Here is a 15,919-nt window from a genome sequence, read left to right on the forward strand (position 1 = left end):
TCTCTCCGTTGCCTCAGCAACCGAGCCGTAAATCCACGCCATCTTCTGAAACGGCCTTCTGCTGCGCTTCTCCGTTGCCACAACGACCACGCTGGACCGTAAATGAGAACAGTCGTCAAAATAAAACCCTTCGGCTCTAACAGTACGTGGGGAGTTTAAGTAAGCCGGGTGGTCTCTTTCTGGTCGGGGTCGACTTCTGCCGACGTCATAGGGGTTTGCCTTGCTGTTATCTGGGCGGGCGCGCGCGGAATGGTTCGCCCGCTGTCTTCCGCTGAGTTGCTTTCTGACTTCCCATTCGAGACTGCCGCCCTGGGATTTCCGTGTGGCCTCCTATCCACGCATTGAGTGAGGTCCAACCTGGGTATTAGCTTCAGAGCTCGGCAAGGAAGCGGCAAGAAGTTAGGGCTAGGCTGCCCTTGGCCGCGTTACATTTTATTCCCAAAGCTCAGTTCCCCTCTTAGTCTCTAACTCGCGAGCTCTGAAAATGGAGCTTTTTAAAGTGAAGAATATAGAAGCCAAATCAGGGAAATATAACTCCTTGCACGCATATGTACAGATGTATTTTTTTAATCCTCATAGCGACCTAATTAAGGAAATAGGCATTCTTTTAGTTTTTAGCACCATTAGTAATGCGAGAATTGGGTATCTGTGTAACAAGTTCATATACCAGCTTTTCCTCCTTAGACAGCATATAAAGTCTTGAATGTCAGATCTAGGAGTAAACATGCAGCTGTTGTTGTTTTTCCTAAGGGAAACAAGCTCTTGTTACTTCCATTTTTTCAGAGAAATTTATATGGAGTTTCTTACTTATGGTACTAAGACTAGGACATATCTGCAGAAACCCATTGATAAATACTGTTTGAAATAACCATAAAAGTTCTTCCTTAACGGTTCTGAATAAGATAATGGGGGGGGGATACATGTCTGTTGGGGTTGGATGTGTTATTACTTTCCCCTCAGCTGGCTTATGGTCTGTATAAAAGAAGAACTTGTGCAAGTTTTTTTTTCTTCCCCTTTTCCCATTTTGGTATTGAGTAAAGGGTTATAAAAAGTGCCAGAGCAGATGGCAGCATCTAGAAGACACTAGACATTCCCCATCAACCTCCAGAAATGCTAAGTATGATGCAGCCTGTTTAATAATTGGATAGGGGAGAACAGGCAAGTGGCTAAGCTGGAGACTAGAGGGGAAAGTCGGGATGTATTTTAAAAGAAAATAGTGGTCATATTACTGCCAAAGGTTCCAGTGTCGATGGCTCTAGGACATCCCCCTGAATCTATATTTGATTCAAAATACTTTGTGTTTGGGAAGAGGCTATACCTCAGTAAAGAGCCATACTATTATCATGCATAAAAGTCCATATTCAGTCTCTGGCATCTCCACTATTTTAAGCCTTGGACCGACACAACACTTTGCAAGCTGAAAAGAATATGGGTAGTCTTTGTTTAAACAAGTGCAATTGGGACTGGTATCACTAAGCCACATGGTTATTTAATGAGGTATCACATTACTATAATGGAGGTATGACCTCAGTTCTATCAAGGTGATTAAGCAACACCTGTAATCATTAAGCACATCACATGACTGCAGTTTGCAATTTTACTGACAGCTCCTCCATTCACTTTGCTTTGTTGGAAGCAGGTTATGAAGCACAGAAATGGTGTCCATAGGATACTACAATAGTCATCAACACCTGAATGTAAAATGCCTGGTTCTCAATTATTATTACAGAAATGCTACAATGGATATAACTGCAAGGACCTGTCATAAGTTATTTTTTCAGTGCTGCCCTAACTGTAAATGGTCCTTAACGGGATTTGCCAAGTGAGGACTACCTATATATAGCTTTGGATAACATAAACAGTTAATAATTTAGAATATTACTAAATATTTATTTATGCTCTTTACCGTTAGGTTCTTCCATTGAGAGAAAGATAATACCAAATGGCAGAAGCAATTTTTCATCCTCCCAGAAGGAAAAGAAAAGTATATGAATCATATGATTCCCCATTCCCTATTTCTCCTTCCGTAGAAGGCAATCATGGAAGAGTTTATAAAATGTGCCGGGCTGAATTGATAAATAACAATGTAATTGTGAAGAATCCTGAAGATATAGAACAATTATATAGCAAGGTATTTTTGTCTCATTTTATCTGTATAATCCATTAAATTAATCAGTCTTGGATACTGATCCTGCATTTCTGTTGGAACAAAAAATGTTTTGTTAAATGAGTGACAAGCTTTGCTTGTTTTCTAGGGATTTTTTGGAAAAGGTATTCTTTCAAGAAGTCGACCAGAATATAATATTTCAGATCCTATGTTGACTGCTAAATGGAAAGGTAAACTGAAGTGTGCGTGCGTGTGTGTGTGTGTGTGTTAGACTTAAATAGCTTATATACCAGAATCCTGGACAGGATCACAGAACAGCAACAACCAATCCTTCTGTCTCCCCACCCCCAACCTTGCACCCTAAAAGCAATACACCTCTACACAGCCACATTCAACTGAATTGAGCTCTAGCTTCACCCTATCCTACAGGAAGAACCTGTTGTTCAAAGCCTTTCAAAAGATTAGGAGAGTGAAGCCCTGCCATATCTCAGGAGAAAAGATGCTTCACAAAGCAGGGGCTGTGGAGAGAAGGCGCACTTTCTTGATTCCATTGGTTGGTAGCATCTATCAGACATAGCTGAAAAAGTAGATACTGTGGGAGAAGCAATTGAACAAATAACCTGCCATTTCACTCTCAAAAGAATCTTCCCTAAAAAGGAAAGGTTGGAGAATGGACAAAAATTATCCAACTCAGTTGAGTCAAAGGAAGGCCTCTTGAGAAACAGGCATACAGTGCCCCCTTCAAGAGTGGTAGCCCTGCCCCATCCTCCAGTGAGTCACTAATAACTGCTTGGATCCAACTGTATGTCACCTCCCAGAGGACCTGAAGCAACCAAGAGGGGCACCAGTCTAGCACAAAAGTAGCAGAACTGGCATCCATGAGGACCTCTATCTATTTCCTCAGAAATAGCCAGCTCCGAATCTTCCCAGATAAATTAAAAGGGCATGTGGTAGGCATTTGGTTACACAATATTGCAGTGCTGCTTTGCATTCTCTGATTGTGGAGATTGGAAGATAGCTAGAGTTTTCAAATGTATTTCAAGATTAGCATATTTCTAAATTTATTAACCCCATATATTTATATACTGTCCTTCTCCCAACATTCAAAGTAATTTTCATAATAAAGCATTTTGAATATTATGTGGTAAATATCTTATTATGAATGTCTTTCTGAAATTGCATCCAAACAATTATTAATGTTTTAATATGTATATAAAATAGTAATTATACTTTCTATTGCAGATGCTAAATTAAATATGCCAATAATCTCATCAAAAAAGTAAGTTTTTCTTTTCGCTTTGTCTGGCCTAGAGCTTGAGCATGCTTAGTAACTATAAAAATAACAATTTAATCAAGTGTTGTCTCATTGTTAAGATACTTTAAAGAAACAAAGTACTCTTTGTTTGATTCCCCAATTAAATCTTGGACCATCATCGTTCCAATTATTAAGTGATATAGTGGAGAAATCTAAATATGGGCAGGTTTTTTTGAATCAACAATTATCAAGTAATGATTTAAGTTCTAATTTGAAATGCCTTTTGAGTATTACCAATAGAAGAGAATATTTGTGGTTCAGGATTGAACTGTGGGATCTTGGTACACTCAGCTTGGTAGATTTCTTACAAGCATTTCATTACCAAACTGGGTAACATCATGAATATACTTTAGAATATTAAACTAGTAGTCATCTGTTGCAATATACTGAATCTTGCTTCAGAATTAACAAGAAAGTATATCAACCGTGGTCCCGTTTTCTTGTTCTCATATCAAAGAAAACCAAAACAATCTAGGTGAATTACACTTTTTTACAAGGGCTTTATATGAGGAACCTTGACTTGTTTAAATTTTGGTTAGTGAAGAAATCAGAGTGATTATGGCTTGTTTTCAATTATAATTTCAGTAAACCCTGTCTTTTCAGAATTATATATTATTTTCCTTCTTGGAATTAACACTTTCTTCTGGAGCAGTTAAGATGGTTGCACATTTAAACTTGCCTTTTTGAATGGAGGACAGTTTCTGGCCATACTTGGACAGCAGTGGAGTTTGAACTAGCTTCAACTTTTCAGACTTAAATTTTATAATTTAGTAGAGAATGTGTGTCCATACATTTTATTCTCACAAAGGATGATCTTTTAAAAAAAATGTCTATGTTTCATTCCCCACTGCCTTTTAATATAAAAATAAAAAAAATTGTCTGAGAATGGGACACATATTCACGTTCTTAAGCAATAATAACACCTTCCCTCTTTATAACTTTAGATTAATCCTTTGTTATATTTCGGGATGAAGAAAAAAGCCTTGCTTGTGGCAAAGAACATATTTAAAACTGCTGGATCCTATCACTCTGACCTCTGATATCAAAAACAAGTTGCTTGTACAGTTAGAGTTCCTCAGATAATTATAAAGGCATACAAAAGATGTTATTTTCTTGAAATTACCGTATACTTCCTTACTGAAATTTAAGAAGAATTAAAAAAAATATTGTGATGTCAAAGCAATCCAGAAAGCTAAAGAAGAACATGTTTTAGAATTCTTAATCAGATCACCATTTACTCTAGATCCTTAGATGAGGAATACTGCTGCAGAAAATTATTCATCGGAATTTGCTTGTTTGTTCAGAAATAGGTTTATGTTCTATTATGAAGCTCACATCTGCCATTGCTGTTGTTCAAGAAATATGCTGAAAAGTCATATATTTAAGCATGAGTTAGCAGAATCTTAGAAATAGCAGTCAAGCTTTGGTTTGGTTTATTCCATCTTTTTATTTTCAAAAGATGAATACAGGCATCAGAGCAATCTTGAATCCTAAAGGGCTGAGCAAACAATTCAAAGAAGCATTTAAAAATGGAAGTGTTGGAGTTTACTCTGATTGCCATCATCAAACATTACTGGCATCAGTAATTCTTTCTGAAGCATACTTCATATCCCAGTCAAGAAGAAGCCAGTATTATATATTTCAAAGTTCTCTAATACAGTGAATAACAATATAATAATTATTAATTAAAGAACAATTAACAATTAATTAACAATTAATACAAATAAGTGATTAAATTAAATACTTCCTTTATAGTCCATTGCATTTTTAAAAGAAAATAATTCTCAAATATTCATAAAAAATGTTTTCTAAATTTAATTAAGACCCTAGAACTCAAGCTGGAATTCAGATTCAGCTCTACATTTCTGATCTGACATTGTTGTATTATTTTTTTATTTTATCTACAAGTTGCTGTTCGTCAGGATGCTCAGCTTGCAAGAGTAACTGGCGAATAAAATAACACAACAATCATAAAAGATATGAGTAAAAGAGAAATTACTGGTTTCATCATTCAATAACACACGTTAACAGTAGTGAAATTTTAATGTATTTGCCTCAATTAATACCACTTAACCTGTCTTGATCAAGAGATAAAAGCTTTAGCAAATAATACTTTTTTCTTCATACGCACCACTGAGAATCTCAGAGGTTGGGGGTAACCCAGAAAGATAATCATACCTGCAATCTTTATATGCTGTGCAATAGAACAATAACCATAAAAATGTTTATGAGTAGCCAGAGATATAGAATATATGATTAAATAAACTAAACATTATTTATTTTTCATATTTATAAACCCATGTTCCCTCAAAAGAGGGACTCCTAATATACCAAGGTCTTCAGTAAAACTCGAGAAGTGATCATTTGTTTTACAGATACTTTTATATTGTTCATAAGTTTATTTATGAGCCCATCCTTTCTGTTTTCTTCTATTCCAGATACCAGCATTGTGTTGAATGGGCTAAAAACCGTCTGTCAGAACAAGGACTAGATGACTCCACAATTAACAACATCATACAAAATTACACTAAACAAATTAATCTGAGAATAGAAACTGGACAAAATAATGGATTTCAAGATGAAGAAACATTTAAAATGGAAGCTAATAAAGAACAAACACTTTTAATGGCTTCATCTGAAATTAATGACAATAACAGGTCTTTCAAAGATAATTCACGTGATTCATTAGATAAACATGACTGTAGTGAATCAGATATAACAGACGCTAACATTTTAGCTAAAACTCCTTCACCACAACAATGTGTTCTCAATATGTATGATAGCTGCAGAGAAGGCAATTATGTTGAACCAGAATCTCATTGTTTCAGTAATAATGAATATGAGCACGAGCTCGTATTAATAGAAGAAAAAGAATCAGATTTGTGTATGAAAGAGGAAACAAGTGAGGAATTGCATGTAAGCATAACTTGATTGTGGGTAATAGTAAAGTCAATTTAAAACTTATTAAATTGGGTATTCTGCTTTATAGATACCTTTATCCCTTTTTATTAAGAGTTCCTGAAACTAATCAGTTGATGGATAGCAGTAAAGTGTATTTAAAGAAATCATTTGCCATTTTACTTCAGGAGTCTGGTTGCATTTCCTCTGTCCTATTCCAAAGCATGTCGCAACAGCAATGAGCCTAAATAGGGACATACAGAAAATCATGTCTTTGCCTGCAGAACTGTTATAATGTTAGAACAAAAGCTGGTGGATTTAGGAATGAAAAGCCAAAAATATCAAGACGATGTCTTATGACACAAAGGAAATATAATTCATTATGATGGCTGACCTTTAGCTGATGCTATGTAAATTACAGAGATGTTTTGATTTATTCCTTATAACTTTCATTACTTTCTTGTAGTTAATTAAAAAAGCAAACTTAGTATGCCGAAGAAATCCTTTCTGGATTTTTGAATATCTGCAACTCAGTCTAGAAGAGGTAAGTTTTATGTTCTCTCTTAGTTTGCATCTGCATATATTAGGAAAAAGCTTTATAAAGAAGTATCTTTTTCAAAAGTCTAAATTGAAAACTTCCAGGCAAACGTATAAGACTGGGAGTTCAATGGATGCTTGCATAATTGGGACAGCAAAGTGACATTGTCTAGCAAACCTATTGTAACAAGTTTCATTAAGCAGCAACTAACTGGAATTACTGATCCATGCAACCAAATGTTGCATGATAGCAAAAATTGACTCACCAAGTCTTACCGTCTCTTACTTTTTTTTCACAGAATGTTCCCTGAGATTTTCCCTTGATTTCTTCCTTCAGCAATGGATTTCTGTTGCTTAGCGCTAATGTGCATAATGGAAGTTTACTCCTCTCTGGACTGCTTCCATTTTGTGGTAGTACATACGTAAAGGGGGAAATATTGGTTTTTCCCAGTTTAGCTTGTTTAGGAAAATGTATCTGGTATTATAATTGCTGTGTAGAAATAGTTTTCTGTAATCATATACTTGCTTATTCAAATGTAAATTAATCTAACCAAATCCCATTTTCTTATAAAATTTTAAATATTGTGCAATAATTTTGTATCTTTAAATATGATTTCCTTTTTAACTATTTATGTAAGAAAGCTTTCTCAGTACTCTAGTACTTTAAACATGCACAAACTAATTTTTATTTGATGTCATTTTTAGGCTTTTTTCCTGGTCTATGCTCTCGGGTGTTTAAATATTTATTGCAATGAGGTAAGTTAATTGCAATGAGGTAATTTTGTCAGTAGTAATTCTCGAGTGAGAGATCTGTTGATTGGAGTACTTATTAGCAAATAATAAAGCATATTCTTTCTAAGGTACTTTATACCAACTTTAAAAAGGTGCTACTTATTTGTTTATATACATATTTTTATTCATTAATATATGTAAATAATTTTTGACTACATTCCTGAAATAATATTTTTGTTTAAAACTGACTGTTCAACTTCTATACAAGTATGAGGCAGTAATATTTTTAAAAGAAAGTATGCAGGACATTTTTTCAGAAATTATTGTTGAACTTTTATCATTGTGAAATATTAATAGCCCTACCAAGCTACTATTGTCTGTTTTTTATAACATATTTCACACTTGGGTTCTATTTGGTTTGTTTTTATAATGTTGCAAAGCACCATCTATGACATTTCTATAATATTAGAATATATTCATTCACAATAATCATGGTTGTGTTTTTAAGGCACCTTTATCTATATTGACGTTATGGGACCTTTTTAGTAAAGCACAACCAAATTTTAAGGCTACATACATGGCTTATCATTACTTCCGCAGTAAAGGATGGGTCCCTAAAGTTGGCCTGAAATATGGAACTGATTTGTGTAAGTAGTATTCTTTCATTATTAGCACCTAATGAAGTAACTGTACAAGACTGGATCCATTCACTTGCTCTGTTATGTGAATGTTCCTCTTTCTTTACCTTCAGTCATTCTTTAGTGGGGGTTGATGTTCTGCTGCTAGGAATATTGGTATATTATCTTAAGTATAGTTTCATCTGCTTGCCATATTCTTGAAACATATTACCGTATTTTTCGGAGTATTAAGACACACCTTTTTCCCTCAAAAGAGAGGCTGAAAATCTGGGTGCATCTTATACACTGAATATGACATTTTTTGCCTCCAAAAACCCTGCCTCCTTTACCAAAATGGCCACGCATAGCTTTTAGGAAGCTTTTAGAGAGCTGGGGGCTGGAGAGGGCAGAAAAGAGCAAAAAACGGCCTGTTTTTTTTCTCAATTTTACCCCACTCCCCAGGCTCCAGGAGCACTCTGCAACCCCCCCAAAGGCTGTTCATGCCTTTTGGGGGGGAAACAAGCCCGTTTTCACGAAAAATGGGCCGTTTTGGAGAAGTTTGCAGAGTGCAAAAACTTTTTTTTTATTTGCCTCTTCAAAATCTTAGCGCATCTTATACTCTGATGCGTCTTATACTCTGAAAAATACGGTATGTGAAGGCAGCAGTACTCTTCCCTGTAAGCTTGGGTTTAGACTGAACATCCCATTTTAGGGATTTGTGCTGTTTGGAGAAAAAATGGCAAAGAATAACGCTGGGCTTTATTGTTCTATGATATAAGTAGTCCTCAACTTACAACAGTTCATTTAGTGACCGTTTAGTTACCACAGCACTGAAAAAAGTTACATGACCATTTTTCACAGTTACAACCGTTGCAGCATTCCCATGATCAGGTGATCAAAATTCAGATGCTTGGCAACTGGTTCATACTTAAGACCGTTGCTGTGTCTCAAAGTCATGGGATCACTTTTTGCAAGCTTCTCAATGTGGAAGCTAGCTGTGTTACTAGCTTAATAACTGCAATAATTCACTTAACAACTGTGGCAAGAAAGGTCGTGAAATGGGGCAAAACTCACTTAACAAATGTTGCACTTAACAACAGTCATTTGGGCTCAATTGAGGACTTGAGGATTACCTGTATATGATTTTATTTATGTATTAATTTGATGTATAAGTTTTTTTCCTGTACATCAATAAAACTCTGCTAAACAGTCTGTGATCCCTTGGCTAATTGTTTCCTTATAAGGTTCCAGATTACTCAACGTCTTCAACAATGGCCGGGCTTCTAATTTATTTGAAAAGTTCCTAAAAATTCAGGGATATTCATATTGCATCTGCCTCGAACAAAGCCCAGTTGAACTGTATAGCATAGTCTGATATTAAGAACTGACCACAGGAAATATTTTGTGACATTCTGTATTATGTCATAAAACGCTTTATAAAAATTGTTATAATTGTTTTTATAAAATTTGTGAAATTTCAATTCCATGGGAGTCATGGGACCCAGTTTTGGATGCATTCTGTAAGTTAGCCTCTTTGAGGTATCTTGGCTCAAAAGGTTTTGTCCTATGATGCACCATTTTGCCCCATTACAGACATGAGAGTGTCTATGGGGAATCTCAAGTCATCCAAGTCATGATTATTCTAAAGGTGCTTTTTCAAGAGGCCACTGGACTTCATTTTTTCTTTGAAGACATTTTGCTTCTCATCCAAGAAGAAGCTTCTTCTTGGAGAAGCTTCTTGGATAAGAAGCGAAACATCTTCAAAGAAAAAACAAAAAGTCCAGTTGGCTCTTGAAAAAGCACCTTTGGTAGAGACTTGAAAGTTTTAGTAGATGGGAGTAAGTAAAGAATCTGTTTACTTTCAATAAATATGTGGTATCGTAACTTATTTAGAGTACATTCATATTAGAATATTATAATACAAGCTCATCTTACTGTAAAGTGGTTTAGATCCTCAAAGTTTTGTAATAGGTTACCACGATCTTACTTTGTTATAACTAAAAACAAAAATATGACTTTTGTAATAAATGAATGTCCATTTTATTTCTGTTTTAGTGCTATATCGAAAAGGCCCTCCTTTTTACCATGCCAGGTATAGCATTAAGGTTTGGATATAATTTTCATTTTTACTGTATATTATGGTTAATTTTTATGCTACTTGAAAATATGATTATATGTTTGTTTCTAATTTACTTTGGCATAATTCCGAATATTGTTTTTCCAAAGCTGAAGCTAAGAGTAACCTCAAATTAGCAGATCCCATGGGTGGCCATCTTCAGTAAGAATTTTCAGATAACCAATCCTACAATGGAATGTTCTGTTACCCACAGAATAGCCCTGGAGATGCCCTGAGATTTAAATAAGGGTCTCAAACACTTGAATAATTGGAATTTCAAATATAAATAACAGTTATGTTGGTTTTGGCATACTTCTATTGCATTATCAGTATGTATTTTATTAAAAGCTGCCTTGTCTTTAAATGCTGCTTTGATGAAGGCAGATCAATATTGCTCCTTCTAATTAAAGTAATTAAAACATGAAAGTGGGTGGCAATGAGTACCTCTCCTCACAAATATTTGTTCTGAGGGACCCTCACTGCTGTCCAGAGATTATTTGGAAAGCAGGGAAATGGCTTTGGTGGCCAGGGGAGGGGATGAATTCCATGCCTTTGATGAAATCAGACCCAGATTGTTGGGGCAATATGCTGACTCTGTAAAACTGCTTAGAGAAAGCTGTAAAGCACTATAAAGCGGTATATAAGTCTAAATGCTATTGCTAAAAGAATATGAAAAGAGAACTAATATCCTGTTGTTTGCTGAATTGATTCTTGTACTTATGCTGAAGGAACCATCAGTATTTTAAGTTATTTGGGTTGTGATTTTTGAATACATGTTTTAACTTTTCATCCTAAAAAAAATATTTGGGGTTCTTTTCCAGTTACTCTGTAATTGCTGAATTAATTAATGATGATTTTGATGGACCATTGCACAGACCATTCAGTTGGAAAACTTTGTCTGGATTGAACAGAACTACAGCAAATGTTTCCAAGGTAGCCAATAAGAAGAATCATTTTAAATTACACCAAAAATGCTATGAAGGAAAATTGATATATAACTTTAAGTGCAGTAGATGAAATTATACAAAGTGTGTAATAAAATAATTTTGCAATAAATGAAGAGTAAGTATGTGTGTGTGTGTATGTATGTTTCTGATTAACAGTGAAAAATCATCTTTCATATATGTTTCAGTGTGTGAATTGTAAAGCAATCACAAATGTGGTCTGGTCAACTGTGATGGAGAAAAGATTCTCCTCTTTTCCCTGTTTAATATTCCGTCACAGATATGAAACAGATTTTAGATTCCATTTTTGAAAAAAACGGCTTTAAAAAGCTGAACTTTCATAATACTGCTATACAGTATTTCAGCTTTCTAGTTTTTAGAGGGCTTGAGTTGTTCAGATTGTATTTCTCTAATAATTGAGGTTTGTTTGAATACTTAGCTACCGAGTGCTTTTGTGGATCACTTTTCAACTATATTTTTATTTAGTTTGCCCTAATACACTATTTAGGATAAACGTTGATAATCCTCCCTGTACATTTCAGAAAGAGTAAATGGATGGAAGGAAGCAACTGAATTATAGTAACTTGAGATGAAAGTTATCTCTGAAGGCCAAGAAACCTAATTTTGAGGACTCTGCACCACTTAGATTCAAAGCCAAATGGTGCTTCAGACGATTCAGGAGCACAAATAGAATACATGCCCAAAACTCCTTATACCAAATGCATATTTTCTTGGGACTGGGCTGCAACAGGCAGCTACATAATCCTAGGAAAAGACACCAACCGCTTTCAGGAGTTGCAGGCAAGTCTACATTTCCATCCCTGCACACTCCAAAGTATATTTTACCTTTGAATCTAAAGTGCTAAGCATCCCTCTAGGTTACCTGTTCTTATATACACATTTTTCTCACTTCACTTTCCTCTGAAAATGAGCTCTCAAAAGTTGCCCAAATGGTTGGGCTTCTCTAAGTGCAATAAAATGATCAAGAGCTCCCAATGCTCTTCAGAAAATGATAAGATTTTGTATAAAACTATTTTACAAAAGGGCTCTTTTACCCTTGTTTTAAATTAGAATAATAGATGCTATCTGTCTCATTACGGCTATAAAAAGTGAATGAACCTTAATTTGAAGTTTTCAGGAGAAACATCTGTTGTATTTCCATTTACTTGACATTTTGGTAACATAATTCATTTGTCACCAGGAACTCATGTTCTGCTATTTGATTAAGCCATCTGATATGAATGAAAAAGAAATGCTTTCACCTGAATGTCTCAAAAGAATGAAAGTCCAGGTATGTATGTTTCCTCCCAATTTAATGTTTTTTCAGAAATGAACATTGAATTGTTTATTTATTTTCTGCTATAGTAAATAAATATACTGTCATTTATTCACTGTCAGTTCTCTAAAACTAAATATATATATTAGAAGAGATTGAAATACATCTTTTCTCCCTAAGAAATAGGAGTGATGCTTGATCTGGGTATATTAAACTAATTTGTCCAAAAATAAGTTACAGGTAGTCATCATTTAGTGACCGCTTTGTTTAGCAACCATTTGCAGTTATGATGCTGATAAAAAGTAATTTGCAGCTTTACATTTACAACCTTCCCAGGTCTGTAAACCAAAGGAAAGCTTAAGTAAGATAAGCCCACAGTTTCACTTAGCAATGGCCTCACTATACAGTCAAGTCGCCAGTCCCATTTTTTAATCACTAATAAGAATTATCTGCAATTGTGTTTGAAAGAACAATTCTAAAAATATGTTTTGGTATAGTAAAATAAACTATGGAAAATAATGGTTTGAATACAAAATACTGTTCTTTAATTTTAAAGGAATTTGAGCATATTTTATTTTGAAATGAAGCAGCCGCATCAAATCACAAGAAATCTATGAAGCATTCACCTTACTAGAATATGTTCAAAGAGAAAAAGCTTAAGAAAAAAATCTCATAATATGTGCAGTGCTAAAAATCAGTTATGTAAAACATTCATCAAATAGTTTGATCTTTTAAAAAATCTAAAGGTCAGCCAAATGATATTGGAAGTGTTATTGCAACTGATACAGGAAAGTATTAGTGGTAATTACTTTCTGTGATAATGCCATAAATACTGAATTAGCGAATGCCAAAAACTCAATTGGGAATGTGCACACTGGGCAATTGTAGTGATTTGCCATTCTGCCTGTCTGCTAATAAGTCTGATAGTGATGCAGATACTCAGGATGACAAAGATATTTTCATAAATAATCAAATTCATAAATATATGCTCCTTCCCCCTCTCCCCCCAAAATAACAAGGATTATATTTTCATTGATCAACTGTTGCCTTATTTAGCGATGAAGCAACCATTATATATTGATTAAGGGGAGCAATATTTAGGAAATAATCATTCTTCCATTTCCATTAATAGTCTCAATACCACTCATAGTTACATATACCACTCATAATGTTTCTGGCTTGCTATAGCTTGTTGTGAGCAAAATACTTACATTACATAGAAGCAGCCCAAATGCAGTATTACTCCTTAAGCTATCTCTTAAAGGATAGGAAAGGCATAGAAAAATATGCATTAGCTAACAATATTATTCAGCAACCATATTTATGGTATGCATTTTACTTATTTTATAATCAATGTCTTTCTTTTTAAAGGAATTGATCCTAAATCGTTGGGTTTCATCTTGTGAACGTAGTGAACAAGAAGAGGTGTGAAATTGGAATCCAAAAGTTGAGCAATATTAATAATAGAATTGTAGCAAACTAAATAAAGTTTAACTATTCCTCCTTTTAGCATGTGTATATTAAATGTATATAATATAGAGCACTGCAAGTTTGATTTTTTTATGAAAGCTCAAATGGATAGTGACAATTAATATGAGCATGTTTTATGTCTATTAGCTTAATACTTCTAGACTTAATTAAGCTCTGCTATAGTCTTGGCTCAAAATGTTGTTCTAGTTACACCATGTATGTTGGAGATGGCTGAAATCAATTAAACAAAGTGGTTTTTTTTTACTTCTGTCAACCAAAATTTCTTGCTACATTATGCCAAATAAAAGTACATTTTATTCATGTGTTTGATAGTTATACGTCCCTTCCAGCTCTATGATTCTATGAATGCTGAATTTTATTTTGTTGGTTAACTTCTATTCATGAATACACCCACAGAAAGGAAAATGTCATTGTCATTGCTAAATAAAATGTCATTGTCTTTGCTCCAGTTCCATCTGGAGTAGAGAAAGAATTATTAAAAATTGTCTTTCACTTCCAACAAAAAGGAAGTGTTCCTTGTTTCTTGATCCCATCCATGGATTTTTTTTTCTATTTGTAGATTTTTATACTTCATATCAATGTCTTTAAATTAAAATAATGCTAAATATAATTATTCAGACAGGTAGAAAAAATGTTTATTAGAAAAATTACATTGTGATTCATTCTGCAGTTTTATGGATAATAGGAAATAATTCTGATTTCTCTTGGATTTCTGTCCAATTAAATATGATGGTAATGTTTCCCACTTTCCTTACAGCAAAATAGGAACATGCCTTATGTCTTAACATGAATATTTTAATTTTACTTACAGTCAGTGCTTCGGCCTAAAGTCAAATGGCATTGGTAGAAGTACTGCCTTTTTGAGCAGGATGGTCAACAACATAAAAACCATTCTTGCATATTTCCTTATAGATGGTGATATATTTGGAAGCTTTTCTTGTTCGCGGAATTACAAATTTCTCTGCAAATTCATTTTTATTCATTTGCTGTTGCTTTTGGGCACTCAGCACACAATTAATGAATGTTAGTGCATATGTATAACAATTATGGAAACATTCTTCATATCTGTTAAATAGATAAAGAGAAATGAGTCTCAAAGCAACGAAAAACAAAGCTCCTGCATAACTTCTGTATATTTTATTAACGTCTGTTTATTTACAACAAATTTTCTCAAGGGGAACAGAATTCTAAACAACTCTTAACTTATTTAACATAATTATCCTGCTCTTTAACCAAAACAGACATCCAAATACCCTGCTATTCAGTCTAAATAAGGGAGAAGAAAAGAGCAAGCCAGGCACTGGTTTTAGTTGCAAATTTGTATCATGCTCAGAATATAAATAAAAAGTGGCAGCTTTATAAATAGAATAGGTTTACAAATAAGAAAAAGTGTGGCAAAGAATATTGCAATAAATTATTTACTAGTCCTGTGTATTCTTTGAGCATTATTGGAAAATGTGAGTTTAGTAGCTTCTTGCATGGAAGGCAAAAAAATTTAGATAGTAGGAAGGTGCTGCACTTATCATGAAAATTCACTGCCGTTATTAAGTTAGTAACATGGTTGACTCTAGCTTCATTGACTTTGCTTGTCAGAAGGTTGCAAAAAATGATCATATGACTCATATGACACTGCAGCCATCATAAATACATGCTGGTTGCCAAGTGCCCAAATTTTGATCATGTGACCATGGGATGCTGCAATGGTTGTAAATGTGAAAAATGGTCATAAGTCACTTTTTTTCAGTGGCATTGTAACTTCAAATAGTTACTAAACAAATGGTTGTAGGCTAAGGACTACCTGTATCCCAATTTTTCAAAAATGTATTTTGAAAAGATCTAAACACAGATAGTCCTTATTTAATGACTGCAATTGGGACTGGGAACTC

General features: G+C 34.3%; 2 protein-coding genes across 8 annotated transcripts in view; one reads left to right on the forward strand and one right to left on the reverse strand.

Annotated features, from left to right (window-relative positions):
* On the forward strand, nt 1-14,333 carry TSEN2 (tRNA splicing endonuclease subunit 2). 5 transcript variants are annotated; one of them, XM_032208821.1, is made up of 12 exons: nt 3-159; nt 1,913-2,131; nt 2,256-2,337; nt 3,350-3,386; nt 5,861-6,338; nt 6,787-6,864; nt 7,563-7,613; nt 8,098-8,236; nt 10,262-10,298; nt 11,144-11,255; nt 12,468-12,557; nt 13,914-14,333. In XM_032208821.1, exons 2-12 carry the CDS (start codon nt 1,943-1,945, stop codon nt 13,971-13,973), a joined length of 1,353 nt encoding a protein of 450 aa, XP_032064712.1. In that variant the 5' UTR covers nt 3-159; nt 1,913-1,942; the 3' UTR covers nt 13,974-14,333. The 5 variants fall into 5 exon arrangements, with proteins under 5 accessions (XP_032064716.1, XP_032064712.1, XP_032064711.1 ...); XM_032208820.1 differs by having other exon boundaries at nt 3-142; XM_032208823.1 differs by lacking the exon at nt 3-159 and adding an exon at nt 170-361.
* MKRN2OS (MKRN2 opposite strand) overlaps nt 6,336-15,919 on the reverse strand; it is a 15,890-nt gene continuing 6,306 nt past the window's right edge. For 2 of the 3 annotated variants that reach the window (XM_032208829.1, XM_032208827.1), the window contains exon 4: nt 14,218-15,098. In XM_032208829.1, coding sequence (XP_032064720.1) covers nt 14,864-15,098 — 235 coding nt within the window. In that variant the 3' untranslated portion in view covers nt 14,218-14,863. Of the gene's footprint in view, nt 6,565-14,217; nt 15,099-15,919 lie in introns of those variants that run through there. The other variant, XM_032208828.1, reaches the window with a different exon arrangement.

Source organism: Thamnophis elegans, chromosome 2 (genome assembly GCF_009769535.1).
Source record: "Thamnophis elegans isolate rThaEle1 chromosome 2, rThaEle1.pri, whole genome shotgun sequence".
Taxonomy (NCBI): Eukaryota; Metazoa; Chordata; class Lepidosauria; order Squamata; family Colubridae; genus Thamnophis; species Thamnophis elegans.